The 16,667-nt window shown below is 37.0% G+C and overlaps 1 protein-coding gene across 1 annotated transcript in view; it reads right to left on the reverse strand.

The window, feature by feature from the left end:
* pde11a (phosphodiesterase 11a) overlaps positions 1 to 16,667 on the reverse strand; it is a 75,591-nt gene that overhangs the window by 40,432 nt on the left and 18,492 nt on the right. The window contains exon 3 of the mRNA XM_053496517.1: positions 474 to 563. Within this exon, the coding sequence (XP_053352492.1) occupies positions 474 to 563 (90 nt within the window). The remainder of the gene's footprint in view (positions 1 to 473; positions 564 to 16,667) is intronic.

A 16,667-nucleotide genomic window follows, 5' to 3' on the forward strand; every position in this document is an offset into this window, starting at 1 on the left:
GCTGTAAAACACTATGCTATGATCAATAATCCCTGTCTCCTCTAATTGTTCCTCGTCATCACCATTTACTCTTTCTTCTAGGATAAATATGCTAAATGTCATACGCAGGAGACCAGTGTTTACATTTAAAGCCATGGCCTAATGCAACACATGCATAGACACACACAAATACACACCCGCGCTTTATCCTGACCCCGACCCTTTTGAAAAAAAAAAAAACAGTGCAAGCAGTAGGAAAGTACGTGGGCAGCTATATATCAGTGCATACACACATCGTCAGCAGTGGGCGAAGACCTATACTGGGTTTTATAATGAGATCCCCCACCCTGACTCCAACTATCAATTGGACCTCAATGGTGATTTTTTCCACTGTGGAATACTACATTTTTCTTTGCTTCTTTATGAAAGTAGGTGGATCTGTAGTAAATGCTCAAAGCATTGGTCTGTTCCATTAACAGTTGTAGCTCTCTTACCCTGCTCCTATCATACTCTTTTCTGGATGCAGCAAAGAGCTGAGCATTGGAGATTGCGATTCCACAGAAGGGCAGATACATCTGCAACACCTGAAAAAGAAAGAAATAATCAGCACAGGTTTGGCCAACACAATCCAATATCTTGTTTTTCCTTGTCTAATGTTTGCGCCATGCCTATTCATTTTACACTATACAATATGTATTGAATATAATTGTGTGCATTTAAAAAAAAAACAAAAAAAAACATTTTGCTATGGAATAGCTTTTATAGTGAGCTATTGATTAAGCATTATGAAGCATGGCCTTTCTACACAGCTTCAGTTGGTATGAACTGATTCATCAATACAGCAAACAATTCTCCTTCTGAATGACTATTAGCACAGGCTACTAACTCACTTTCTGATTCAGTACATTCTTTTATCCGTATGAAATAAAGGTTTAAACAGGTTCTAATGTTGCATCAGTGTGGATTAGAGTGTATGAGCAAGAAGAATGAACATAAAGGGAGGCAAACGGTTGCCATTTTGAGACATGCAGATATCAACCTACTTATACAATCTAAACCTGTCATCTGAATAAATATCAGATTCAAACACACCCACCAATCACAGGCACAGGGAGCTATGCTTCTTCACAATGAACAGCTATTCACGTACCATGTCAATAATATTCAGGTTGACATACTGTACCTCTACCCCATATATAAGTATAGTCTTACTATTTACCGTATGTAAAAGTGTGTACATGCTGATGTATGAATGTGTGAGAAAACTTTTAAAGCTTTACATTTCTAAAATCCACTGATAAAAACCATTATATAGGAGCAGAGGACACTTGCAAAGGAAACTGTTGCAATGATTAATCATCATCCTGTGGCCTCGTTCTATCCCTGATATCTGAACTTAAAAAGACTTACAGGACTTTCAGAGACATTTAGGTAAACAGGAGTCTAAATGTGGTATTTAAAATGTTTTATGAATGGTCTATTTGTAATACATGCAATGAATGTAATGTAATAAGTGAATAGAATCCCACTGTTTCGAACAGGTTTATTATAAGTACGTTTCCACCATAGGAATCTTTCAATAACTTGTGAGCTCTTAATATATTCTATTTTAGTTTCAGGTCATTTTTATTTATTTACAGTATTTATTTTGGAAAACTTCGGTTTCATGAAATTTTTATTTCTACTACACAGTAGGAACTTTTTCTTTCCTGTACTAGGATATTACAAAATATTACTTCAGCAGGTAGAGCTTCTTATTAAATACTATGCTTATTTAGGATTAGCCACTGATTCATCCACTACAAATTTGTGTTTTATAGTACTTGCCTTTGTTTAAAATAATACCTTTAGTTGGGACCATGCAAAAACAATTAAACAAAAGTAAATCAAATTTAAAAAATAAAATGCAAAAATAAAAAGTTAGCAGATGTGATCAGAAAATGACCAGACTGGTTTGAGCCTACAGAAAGTCTATAGTAACACTTAATAGCATATTTTACAATCATGAGGGGTGTAAAAGCACCCATGAGCTACAACAGCATAAGACCACATCAGGTTCTACTCATATCAGCCAAGAAGAGGAATCTGAGGCTATCATGGTCACAGACTGACCACAACTTAATAGCTGAAGACTGGAAAAAGACAAGGTGATTTTCTCTATTGAACTATTTTCCAGTTTTGAAGAGCTTCTGTCAGCCTCTCATTTCGCAGGAGACCTTGGGTTTCCCAGTAGGCAATTGATACATTATGCATTATTATCTTGTTCTGCATACGACATATCTAATATTTTGGTCCCGAACGTTTTTTAGAATGTCTTGGTATCGGCTTATTCCTATTTCAGGAATATTGAACAGGAGGCAGTAATACACTGATAAGATCCAAAACCACCACAGGGCATCACAAACCTCTGGGGATTCCAAGCATTTATTAATTATTAAATTATTTATATACGTACTTCATAATTCCATAAGTGAAATAATACGTATGGAATTATGTAGTAAACAAAAAAGGGTCAAACAACCCAGAATGTTTTTATTTGTATTATTATTATAGATTTTCCAAAGTAGTTACTAATAACTTTGCTCATTATGGCATTCTCTCATCAGGTACACTCTGTGACATTTCTTGCCAGTACTTTATACCATTAGTTGTCTTGTGCAGAGGAAGGATGGGTACAGATTCAATGGCACATTAGCACTACTGTACAAAAACTGTGGTTTGGTCTCACTCACTCACTCACTCATCTTCTATACCTCTTTATCCTGTATTCAGGGTTGAGTGGACCTGGAGCCTATCCTAGGAGGCTTAGAGCACAAGGCGGGGTACACCCTGGACAGGGCGCCAATCCATCGCAGGTGGTTTGGTCTGATGAGCCAAATGTGAGATTTTCAGTTCTAACCACTATGCCTTTGTTAGACATAGAGAGGGTGAACAGACTGTCCACTCCAGTGATGAAGTGACGCATCAGATAACCTGGCCTTCACATAATCTAAACCCAGCTAAGTAAACAGGTTTGGGCCGAAGAGTTAAGAAAAAGCAGCCAACAAGTACAGTACTCATCACCTCTGGGAACTCCTTCAAAATGTTAGAAAACTAAGGCTTACAGAACATAATTCCATACTTGTTCTATTATATTTTAATGTTGTCAGTATTCATTTACAATGTTGAAAACATTTTTTAAAAAAATGAAAAAACACTTAATAGGAAGGAAGTATGAGAAGTTGAATAAAACTTCTTAGTCTTAGGCAAATACAACCTCAAGAAAACAACAACATTTCACTTTTTTTTTTCATTAAACAGAAAACATGTGGGCAATACGAAGTACCCCCCTTATGTTTGAATAGCTTGTAGATCCACCTTTAGCAGCAGTAACTTAAAATAATTTTCTGTGTGTATTTACAATATCTCACAGAGTTTTGCCCAATTCTTCTTTATAACTCTGTTTAACTTCATTAAAGTATTTGAGTTTTCGCTTGCACTAGTCCGACTACAGCATTTCAATAATGTTGAGGTCTGGACTTTGACTAGGCCATTCTTTTATTTTTCAGCCCTTCATGTAGCTTTACTGGTGTATTTCAGATCATTGTCCTGTTGCATGACCCAATTTTGACCAAGTTTTAGCAGATGGCCTCACATTTGCCTCTATAATACTCTGCTATTGGAAGGTGTCCAGGTGCTGTGGCTAAACAAGCCCAAATCATCACCTCACCACCGCCATGCTTGACAGTGGGTATGAGTTGTTTCCACTGACATGCTGTTTGGTTTTTGTCAAACATGGGGCTGGGCATTAAGGCCTGCGCAGACAACTTCACATTGGAATTGACATTAACATTTAACATGCTCGATGACGCCATTGGTTTTTTTGTTTTTTGGTAATTCTCTCATTGCATAGCCTGACCTTGGAATTAATGTGCTGGGACGTCCACTACTTGGAAGATTGACAACAGCCTGAATGTTTTCTTGTGAATAATCTTTCTCACTGTAGAATGCTGTATATACACTCAACAAAAATATAAACGCAACACCTTTGTTTCTGCTCCGATTTTTCATGAGATGGACTTAAAGATCTAAAATTCATTCCAGATACACAACACTTAGAACCGGTCAGTATCTGGTGTGACCACCATTTGCCTCATGCAGTGCAACACATCATCTTCGCATAGAGTTTATCAGATTGTCAATTGTGGCCTGTGGAATGTTGGTCCACTCCTCTTCAATGGCTGTGCGAAGTTGTTGGATATTAGTGGGAACTGGTACACGCTGTCGTATACGCCGGTCAAGCACATCCCAAACATGCTCAACGGGTGACATGTCCGGTAAGTATGCTGGCCATGCAAGAACTGGGACATTTTCAGCTTCCAAGAACTGTGTACAGATCCTTGCAACATGGGACCGTGAATTATCTTGCTGAAACATGAGGTGATGTTCATGGATGTATGGCACAACAATGGGCCTCAGGATCTCATCACGGTATCTCTGTGCATTCAAAATGCCATCAATAAAATGTACCTGTGTTCTTCGTCTATAACAGATGCCTGCCCATACCATAACCCCACCACCACCACGGGCCACTTCATCCACAACATTGACATCAGCAAAGCGCTCACCCACACGACGCCACACACGCTGTCTGCCATCTGCCCACTCAAGTCTGTTACGGCGACGAGCTGGAGTCAGGTCAAGACCCCGATGAGGACGACGAGCATGCAGTTGAGCTTCCCTGAGACGGTTTCTGACAGTTTGTGCAGAAATTGTTTGGTTATGCAAACCAATTGTTTCAGCAGCTGTCTGAGTGGCTGGTCTCAGACAATCTTGGAGGTGAACCTGCTGGATGTGGAGGTTCTGGGCTGGTGTGGTTACACGTGGTCTGCGGTTGTAAGGCCGGTTGAATGTACTGCCATATTCTCTAAAACGCCTTCGGAGACAGCTTATGGTGGAGAAATGAACATTCAATGCACGAGCAACAGATCTGGTTGATATTCCTGCTGTCAGCATGCCAATTGCACGCTCCCTCAATGCTTGTGGCATCTGTGGCATTTTGCTGTGAGACAAAACTGCACATTCCAGGGTGGCCTTTTATTGTGGGCAGTATAAGGTACACCTGTGCACTACTCATGATGTCAGATCAGCATCTTGATGTGGCACACCTGTGGGGTGAGATGGATTATCTCAGCAAAGCAGAAATGCTCACTATCACACATTTAGACTTATTTGTGAACAATGTTTGAGAGAAATGGTAATATTGTGTATCTGGAATGAATTTTAGATCTTTAAGTCCATCTCATGAAAAATCGTAGCAGAAAATTTTTGTTGAGTGTATATATATATATATATATATATATATATATATATATACACATATTAATGCAATTATCTAATCAACCAATCACATGGCAGTTGCTTCAATGCATTTAGGGGTGTGGTCCTGGTCAAGACAATCTCCTGAACTCTAAACTGAATGTCAGAATGGGAAAGAAAGGTGATTTAAGCAATTTTGAGCGTGGCATGGTTGTTGGTGCCTGACGGACCGGTCTGAGTATTTCACAATCTGCTTAGTTACTGGGATTTTCACGCACAACCATTTCTAGGGTTTACAAAGAATGGTGTGAAAAGGGAAAAACATTTAGTATGCGGCAGTCCTGTGGGCGACTGATTTAAGCTGATAAAAGAGCAACTTAAATAAGTTGAAATAACCACTCGTTCAACCGAGGTATGCAGCAAAGCATTTGTGAAGCCACAACACGCACAACCTTGAGGCGGATGGGCTACAACAGCAGAAGACCCCACCGGGTACCACTCATCTCCACTACAAATAGAAAAAAGAGGCTACAATTTTTACGAGCTCACCAAAATTGGAACGTAAAGACTGGAAATATGTTGTCTGGTCTGATGAGTCTTAATTTCTGTTGAGACATTCAAATGGTAGAGTCGGAATTTGGCGTAAACAGAATGAGAAGGTGGATCCATCATGCATTGTTACCACTGTGCAGGCTGATGGTGGTGGTGTAAGGGTGTGGGGGATGTTTTCTTGGCACACTTTAGGCCCCTTAGTAATTGCATCAAATACCAATTGGGCATCATTTAACTGAGCATTGTTTCTGACCATGTCCATCCCTTTATGACCACCATGTACCCATCCCCTGATGGCTACTTCCAGCAGGATAATGCACCATGTCACAAAGCTTTAATCATTTTAAATTGGTTTCTTGAACATGACAATGAGTTCACTGTACTAAAATGGCCCCCACAGTCACCAGATCTCAACCCAATAGAGCATCTTTGGGATGTGGTGGAACGGGAGCTTCGTGCCCTGGATGTGCATCCCACAAATCTCCATCAACTGCAAGATGCTATCCTATCAATATGGGCTAACATTTCTAAAGAATGCTTTCAGCACCTTGTTGAATCAATGTCACGTATAATTAAGGCAGTTCCGAAGGAGAAAGTTGGTCAAACACTGTATTAGTATGGTGTTCCTAATAATTCTTTAGGTGAGTGTGTATATTTATATATACTGTACATATATACATACAGTACTGTGCAAAAGTCTTAGGCACCATATTATATGCTGTACCAATTTTGTTATATATGTTTATCATATCTTACTTTTACACATGACTGTGTATATGTGAAAGAGAGAGGATCTAGCCTCTCCATCTAAAGAGTAAATATTTTGTGCATGCTAAGGTGCTTTTCACCAGAGTTAAAAAGGAAAAAAAAGGATTATTTGAGTTTCTATATCATTCCTGGCAGGTGAAACCAATCTGCCTATTTTTCTTTGATGTTTCTTATAAACCAGGCATTTCTACCCACAGAACTGCTGCTCAGTCAATGTTTGTTCGTTTTTACATCATTTTGTGCAAACTTTAGAGACTCTTGTGTGTCACTTCCTGGGAGATCAGCACTATCTGAAATACTCAAATCATCCCTTTAGGTACCAATATCTGTTCAAATCCAATTCTAGAGGGTCCAGCGTGATTTGCTGATTCAACTAATTGTTTAATTGCTTGTTAATTGCCAGGTTAAGTGGGTGTGTTAATGTACATAAACTGTACTGGACATGGGCCCCAGGACTGGATTTGAACAGCTGTATACCATGATCAGAGTCACAGAGATCACAATTTTTTCTTTGTTTACATTTTGATCTTTGATTTGAAAATTAACTGACTTAAATAATATAACTGCATAAATCTGCATGTGTACTGTATATGTGTTCCTAATAAAGTGGACAGTGAGTGTAGATCACTTCATCCATTATTCTTAGGTTTAAATTTTTACCAAAACATTGGGTCTGTTAACAGATTTTAATTTAGAAAAATGGTATTCATATGCCTGTATAAGAATTTGATTGTGATATTTAGTCAGAATTAACTTGAAGATAGATTCGGAATACATCTGATAATCGATTATTTGTCGAGTCCCTAGGGTACTCTGAGCGCTCGGCTCTCCTCCAAGTCAGGACGGCTTTACTACCCTTATGAGCCAGAGGGATCCAGGTATAAATGCTTCTGTCTGCATATGCAGGGTTTCGAGGAAAAGCCTGACTTGGTCTAATTGGATTATGTCGGCTCACCCATTAGCTTGGGCTGTGTCGCAGATAGAACTTTATGCCAGAAGAAAACTGTATTGACACTGGACTAAAGAATGGTTTAATAAAGTACTGAAGTGACCCTGGCTGAGGGGGGCATTATCAACAGATTCCCTCAGCAATGCACTGTTGTCATTTTAGACCTGCCCCAAACAAAATGTGGGAGCACCACTCCATCTTTTCTCAGTTTGATCATCACCAAAGAGCACATCTGGAGTGATAAATTAGACACTTATAAGAAAAGGCTGACTGTTAATCTATGCTCGTGGTGTTTTAGAGACTTATTCTATGCGTATTTACAGTACACAAATAATAAGCTATTTAAAACATGGCCAGATTGCGTCCATGCCTGTTCTTTCATTAATACGTCTCTATAGACAGCATAATTTAGTCTGCACTTAATCAGTGTCCAGTAAACAACCAATAGACATACTCAGTCTCATTTACGTTGTCTATGGCTGAATGTCACATTCAACCGAAATGTCCAGGGCCATCCAACCTGAGATCAACAAATGCCAGTAATTTGTGAAAAGAAGGGAAATATCGTTTTAAATATATTGGCACAAAAAAGTGTATGAACTTCAGTTTTAAATTATTTTATTGAACAATTATTAAGCTTGATTTTACTTTACCATTACATTTTAAATTGCTGTACTTTAAACACTGTGCACTGACACACACACACACACACACACACTATATACAGTATATACAGTATATACAGTATCATACCAGGAACAACAAATGAAATAGGATTATGTACTACATTAAATGATTTTATGATGCTTTAGTTCCAGTATTTCAAAACTTGGATAAACTAAATACTAGAGAGAAAAGCAGATAGTAATTGTAAGCATTTTAGTCTGGAACCTAGTCACGCCACAATAAAATTAAGACGTTTTAATCTTTAGGAAACAATGCATGTCATATCTTTATTAATGTTTATACTTATTATTATTAAAAAAATTCTCACTTTTGGGTATTATGATCACTTACGTGCTCACAAAGGGCTACGGACATTCCCACCCTGCAGATATATCCATCGTTTCTGTGGTAGATACTTAAGGGGTTGGGTTGCCAGCTCGATGCCCGATTGTTTTTCACACACTACAGGGAATTTGTGATTGGCAGTTAGACTAACTTGCATGTCTTTGGACTGTCGGAGGAAATGGAAACATCCTGAGGAAACCCACCAAGACAGGGAGAACATGCAAACTCCACGGCTGAAAGGTTGGTATTCCAACGAATTATACAATGCAACATTATACAGTGCACTCTTTTTGTACGTACAACATATGTGACATACAGTATGTAACAAAGTCTCTTTATCTAATCATGCAGGTTGCAGTGGATCTGGAAGTTATGCCTGGAATACTGTACAGAAGATAGGACTAATATCTGGATAGGACACTACCAGCATCACAAACACACTTACGGGTAGGGGTGATTATTTTCATCTTCTTCTTCATCTTTTCTTGGTTGCTCAGTGGCAATATATAAGCATGTCAGATTAGTCTCTTTCTCCCTAATAATAGATTCCAGCTTCTACTCCCTAGCTACCTACATGTTCCCAAACTGTGAGATATACATTAATCTCTCAACACATCTCACTGACCAAAAAAATCCATCAACACATCCCAACTGACAGAGACCACAGTGTGACCCTATAAGATATATCAGACAGTTCTACAGTAGCATCTGCCCAATTGGTAACTTATGATTTGAAAGAGCAATAGTGGTACTTTGGAAAACTAAGCTCTGCAACATGGCTAAGGAACCTGATTTCTGAGGCTGTTTTTTGTTTTTTTTAATACCCAGAGCTTTCTGAGATACTAAAACTAAATTCACTACCATGAATCTGTACAGTAAGCCTCATTCATCAACTTATTAGTAAAGGTTTGTCTGAATGTTTGCATAAACCAAACTGAATGAAAATGTACCACTGGCTTTACAAAAGTTTTGGAAATGCTGATGTTCTTTATATCTATATGAATATGTTTATCACCTGTAAAATGCGAAGGGTGTTCCTGACGCAGCTTATTGGCATTTAGTGATGCCCACACAAATCGCCATAAAGGGTCAAGTGCTAGGAGTGCTGGGAAACAAACTAAAGCAGGATAGTGAATGTGTGCCTCAGAGGTCGATTTCAAAGGCAAAAATACAAAACCATAGCAAAAAGAAAATAACAAGCCTTTAATGCCCTGCACCCTTCCCTAATATCCTGTCCAAGAAAACCATAAGCAGGAAGGGAGACACAACCTTGAGTCCGCCATCCACATTAAATGCTTTAGACTTAACATTATGCATGTGTCACTGCACGTTCACATTATGAAAGTCTCATTGCACTCATACTCAGACCTTCCCTTGCAGCATTTGTGCACAGAAATCTTCCAGTCTGGAATTGCAAAACAGTTTGCAAGAACACCTATGACACAGTTCAAATGTCTTTACCCATGACCTCTCCAAACTCCTTCCATGCCATGGAGTTTACGTTTTTAATTAGAATTGCTTTTTAAAAAAATTATCTATAAACACACTTGTCAGAGCCAAGCAAACCATTCCATAGTTACTGTATGTACCTGGGCTGAATTTGACTACCCTTCTTGCCCAGGTACCATGCAAGCCAAATCAGGACATATACAAGGAGCAAAAAAAATGGTACTACTGATTTAATAAACCCAAACCAAAACCTTCAGTTAGGGTTGTAGCTATCAAATATTTTAGTAATCAAGTGTTCTACCAAAGATTTTATTGATTCATCGAGTAATCGGATAAAATGCAATTTTGCCTAATTAAACAGCAATGTAAAATATATAAAAGAAACAAAGATTAATTTGTTTTCTTTTTAGAAAAATCAACTTTTTAAAAAAATGCATACAGCATTTTATCAAAAATAAAAATTGTTATTATTCACAATACAAGAAATAGCATAAAGTTGACTGAGATAAATTAAGTGCATTACAGTGCTATAAGTAATTTAAAAAAGACACACTGTATAGAGAAAGAATATATAAATTATATATTTTTTTCATATACAACATGAATATTTTTATATTTCTTATTTTATTTTAGCGCATAACACACACAATAAAATAAATAATTATATAAAAACACTAAGTTATGCAACTTAACTTTTAGAACTAAAAGTTTCAAAATCTACAGCTGAGGCATGACATAAGCCTTTACTGACAATTTCTGTCGTTTTTTCTTGCTGGTTTCTTCTTCTCTTGGCTCGCTGATATTTTTATCGCTCTCATCCATTTTGCAGCCCGCAACAGAACGCTCCATCAAATTAATACACAGCTAACTGTTTGTCTCTCCTTCTGCTTTTTTTGGGTGACGTACAGTAAGCGCTTTTTCTTCGTCGGTGTTTACTGGCGGCTTGCATCCGGAAGCACGCTGTGTCACGCCAAACAAATAACTGCGCAAAAACATTTATTGAAAGAAGTTTCGAGGCAGAAGATTTTGTCTTGATAATTTTTTGTAATCGAATTACCTAAGAAACTGTTTCAGCCCTACCTCCAGTAGTAAATTAGTGTTGTTTAGACACTTAAAGCTCTGGGTTGCTCATCCAAGCGTCAGGGGTTTGAGACCTGCCACCATTGGGTCACCACTGCTGGGCCCTTGAGCAAGGCCCTTAACCCCAACTGCTCAGATGTATACTGAGCCACTGTGATTAAGTGCTGGTTCCAAGCCCACAGAAATTGGGTAGATTGCGACAGACCTGAGGCATCAAGTGATCTAATGTAGCAACCCCTTAAATAAAGGGACAAAGCCTAAAACCCAGATTTTTAAACCACGGTGTAGCTTTATTTTACAGTATGCAGTGATTATAATTGCATAAAACATCTCTGAATGATGTAGGATGTGAGAGCAGCAAGCTGTGATACAACATTTAAATAGAATGTTAAAACAAACACATGGGGATCATGGTCAGCTGTCCACAAACCTTAGGTGATATACTGTAGTGTACTTTTCTTCACATGATCCAAGTAAACTGTGCCATCGTCTAGTTAGAGCGAATGGTTTATCCTATCAATCAAATTAAATGCAGTGCCCTTACAAGTGGTGTAGAAAGACAGTTAAATTTCAACCCCAGAAAATATGTGACTGTTTGTATGTATTTGGTCGGGTGGGCAGCCTTTGAGTAAACTTTTGTTCTTCTTTACTTCTACATAAAAACCCAATGTGTTTTAAGAATATTTTCACTCTTATGATAGGGGAATGTGGCAACCTCACAGCTATTTTAAGATTAAATGACTAATTTTATTAATTAACCTTTTTGATTCATTACCCAATAAGCACCAGAAAAACTTTAACTAGCTCCACCATTGGAGATGTACGATGTGCACTAAACCAGGATAATTCAGCATTTTGCTTGATCAGTTTATTCAGTGAAGTACACAAGCCCTTTTACCAAGAAAACGTCTCAATCCACAAAAGTGCAGTTCAGAGCAGCCAAACGATATCTTTATAAGGTTGATCAGTTTTTATTTCTATTATTACCTATGTTGTAGAACAATGCTGATGGTTTCCAAAATAGTAGTCACTTCTGAACAGTTGATACTGAAGTGTGTGTGCCTCTCTTGTTTTCTCTGTCTCTCTCTTTGTAAGGCATTCATGTAGGTTCTAATCTCAGGTGATGTTAATCTGTGATTTCTGAGGTTGGTAACGCTAAATGAACCTCTTCTCTGCAGCAATGTTTAGTCTTGGTCTTCATTTCCTGGAACAGTTTTCATGAAAGCCGGGTTATTCATAGAGTTTGCTGGATTTTACAAGCTTTTTCTTTACTTTATTGCATAATTCTATATGTGAAATTTACAGTTTTTATGGCTAAGTTTACACTGTCAGGTAAATTTGACCCAATTCCGATTTTTCGCTCATATGTGACACATATCCGATATGTTCTATGTCCGTGTAAACAGGGAAAAAAACGCATGCATTCCGATATTTCGAGATCGGTTTCAGGCCTCCTTCGTATGTGGAAATAAATCAGATATAAATCAGATATGTGCTAATGTGATTGTCGTGTAAACAGAAAGATCGGATTTCCTGAGTCATTGCATTCTGTACGTCATTAAAACTGCGACTTCTTCTCGGTTTAATGACGTAATGTTATTCTCCGGTGGAAGCGCGTGTGGAATTATAACATCGCAGGTGACATGGAAAAGGAAAAGCAAAGGAATTGGGCATCGAGACCTGCAGTGTAAACGTAGCCTATGTATTCGGTATTGTTTTCCAATGTATAAAATAAAACATAAAGAAAAAACATTAAATACAAAGGTGTGTCCGGACTTTTGACAGGTACTGCATATATGTAGACTTTACATAATGTAGATATTATGTACATTTCACATAATATCTATTAATTTTGTATAATTGAATTAAACATAGATTATTTGACTGAGATGGCCTGGCATCTAATACAAGATTAAACCTCAATGCATGAACAAATGAACGAATTAATAAATTAATATATTATTTAAAGTGTGCTAGAATTGTTGTTCAATATAAGAAGTAAATTTAATAAATGAATAAACATACAGAATAAAGACTAAATTAACAAATGGGGGGAAAAAACTTTTTTTTTGCATTCTCATAATAGTTTAGCAACACTAAATATTTTTAATTGGATTACAAAGGCCAGTATTAAAAATGTGTATAAGTTTCAGTTATTCAGGTCTTTCATCGTAAAACAACAATATTCTATATACCATAATAACCAATTACCTAATATACTAATACAAGAACAATGGGAACTTGACTATTTATGATATTGCCACAAAAAGTTCATAATGCCAATCCTATCATCTCCACAATCCAATCTAGACCAATGCCAGGAAGATCATGAAGAACCTCAGCCACCCCAACAATGGATTGTTCTCTCTGTTGCAGTCAGGAAAGTGTTTCCCCTCCCTGAAGGCCAACACAGAGAGACCGAGAAGAAGCTTCATCCCGCTGGCAATTCAGTCTCTCAATCCAAACACCACATAGGACTAAACTTTTTATATGCATTAGGACATAGGACATAAGACTGACCATCTTTCCTTTATGCTATTTTGCACATAGGACTAACCATTTTTTTTTTTTTGCACATTGCATATTTACGAACACTGCACATTGGCACACTCATGTACATTTACACTCACCCTGGACATTTCAGACATCAGGCACCTTCTCACACACCCTGGACATTTCTATTTCATTTCAATTTATTTATTTTTTTTGCACCTTGCACATTATGGACATTATGGACATATGCTCATGTACATATTCATGCACATTTGCACACTCTGTTGACATCCCTATTTAATTTTACTACAATTCAGTCCTTTTTCAGTGTACAAATAATTTTTTTTCAATGTACATAATGAGTATATTTATGCTTACAACAAAAGTTTACAGCTAAGGTTTTTCTATAGTTTTCTGTATTTCAATATTTACTATATTGTATTGCCAAGTTTTTATGTTTTACACATATGTTTCTTTTTCTATTTTCAATAGCTATGTTTTTCTGTAGCTAAGTTTCTCTATATTCTATTTTTAATTTTATTCCATAATTTTTCTTTTTTTTTTTTTACTTTAAGATCATGAGTGGTCGTAAAAGTATTTCACTACATACCGTACTGTGTATGACTGTGTATGTTACAAATAAAATTTGCATTTGAATTTGAATTTAAATCCAGAGGGGAATTTACCTTCTGTAAATCTGAGTATACGACCATAACGTACCTTAGTTTATTAATAAAAAATGTCTAAGACATCCATTGTTGGTGTATCTACAGTAATTCAGTGATTCTTTATCTACATACTGACACAGCTGAATGTTTGCAATGACTGCTGACACAAAAGCACGTTGAGCCTACACTACACATTGCTCATGTGGCATTTCAAAGCGATGCCTCAGTCGAAACAATAGCTATGCTCTGTTCTACGGCTTTCTCATCCTTGCACTCATCACGCACATTTTCTTGTTTCTATCTTTCTAGTCCTTTCTTATTATTTTTTCTCCCTCTGTTTCTATTCCTCTACATCGTCCGTATACACACATGCATATATATACACACACACTTTCATCATTAATTCAGTGGCGAGCAGCACAGGCATTAATGTGATGCTAATGCACACTGAAAATCACATAAAAAAAAACACGTCCAAGTAATGCATCAGTGGTGTCACTAAGCTCCGCCTGAAAGACATTGTGGGACTGAACACAACATACATGCATATTCTTTTACATTACAGGCTGAGACACTGATTTGCTTTATGACCTGGATTATCCTGTTCTGTGTGCTGAAACCGCAGTTTGTTATTCATAATCATAATATCACTCACAGATAAAAAGAATAATGTTATCTTTTAAAATATTGCACATGTTGTCTAGCCAAGTGAAAAGTCCAAAGTGTATCAATATGTGCTCATGATGGGGATAGTGTTTGTCGATTAATTGACCTACTAGCTCAGTATACATTAGTATCTTATAAAAGGGTGATTGACTGCTGACCCTACAAGCACATATACAGTTGCACTTAAGAAAATATACACACTAGTAAGCCTATGTTTCTCTCTTTTCATGTTTTTTTTTCTTAGCTATATTCTTGATGCCTACTTGTCTTTTATATTGAAGCCCAAACGTGCTGAAGGGCCTATGCTCACTATCTGACATCTTATTTCATCTGTGGTTTAATACATTTTTTCATTCAGTCTTGCCTGAGCATCTGATGCTGAGAGCTTAAATTTGTTTGAGTTGATTGGTTTCGCCACTTCTTTTGTCACTATAAAAATCTGTAAATACATCAAGATATTTAATGTTATCTGTCATGCTATTATTTACTTTTGTGCACACAAGTGGCATAACCTGGAAGTTTTTACTTGTTACTTGTGCTGATTACTTTTTTTTTTTTTTTTTTTGCATGAATGCTTTTCAAGGTAACTAAACAGCAGCTCTTCCTAAAGCTGGGTTAATCAGGCACATGGGGCTTATTCATTTATGTATTTATTATAGACATTTAGCATTAATGGCACTTGAAAGCAGAGAACAAGCTTCCTCAAGCTCAACACAAGCATTGTAATTTCAGTTTCTACAAAACAGTAAATGTAAATAAATTATTAAAAACAAACAACACAAAAATTCACGATATCTATAGGCAGGCTAAACATTTTTTATAATAATTTACATGTAGAGAATCGTAAAATCAATCTAGTTTAAAGTGTTTGTGTGTGCCCGTGCCATGCGATGGGTTGGCAAAAACTATTTAAATGCTTTTTTAAACATTTACTCTGTATATATCATAGATAAAAGTAGGTTTGTTAGTGTTCTTTTTTTTACTCATGGATTTTGAATTACAGTTATGTAGAAAGTTTAGATGTTGTGCTTTTGTAGAGCTTGTCGGACCTTTTTAAATCCTTGCCCCCTCGCTACTTTAAAGATGTAAAAACTTCCAGGTCACACTATTTGCCTCCACTGAAGAAACATTTAATTTTTTAAAATTTTTGATTGTTTGACTTTTTAATGAATAACGAATGCATGAATGACAGAAATTTTTCGGCATTGTGAAAAGCACTGATTTTGCCTGGTGATTTATTTTCTCACCCCTAACCTGCCAGAACTGCACCCTGTCAGTGCTCTGGGACCTCCTGATTTACAAATTAACCACTGGTTATGGTAGGAACAAATACATTAGACCTTTGTGCACTACGCTGTAACCAGTAAAAAAAAAGCACAGCAGTGTCTGTCATATTTCAGTGGGCTTAAACTGTTAGCTCTGGCTGTTAGTACTGTATACCAGTCCTGTTAAATACTAGAAGCTGTTACTTCCTATAGTTATCTCTCATAAACTGGCCCAGGTCTTCTGTGTATTCCGAGAAAGATGCTTTAGATTTTATTAGATTGTCAACATTACCTTACTCCCAATGCCATTTTCACCTTTCACCCTTCTGATATAAAGTTTTTACATTAGTTTGGTTTGTTTAGACAGCCATGAACACTTCAATTTTATAAGCATGCAAGACAAACAGGCAAACTCTGCTTCACCAAACACTGAATATCTAGCCACATCCAAGTGAACCACGGTTTAACTCATTACTAAAAAGACAGCAA

The sequence above is a fragment of the Clarias gariepinus genome, chromosome 5 (genome assembly GCF_024256425.1).
Source record: "Clarias gariepinus isolate MV-2021 ecotype Netherlands chromosome 5, CGAR_prim_01v2, whole genome shotgun sequence".
NCBI classification, from domain to species: domain Eukaryota; kingdom Metazoa; phylum Chordata; class Actinopteri; order Siluriformes; family Clariidae; genus Clarias; species Clarias gariepinus.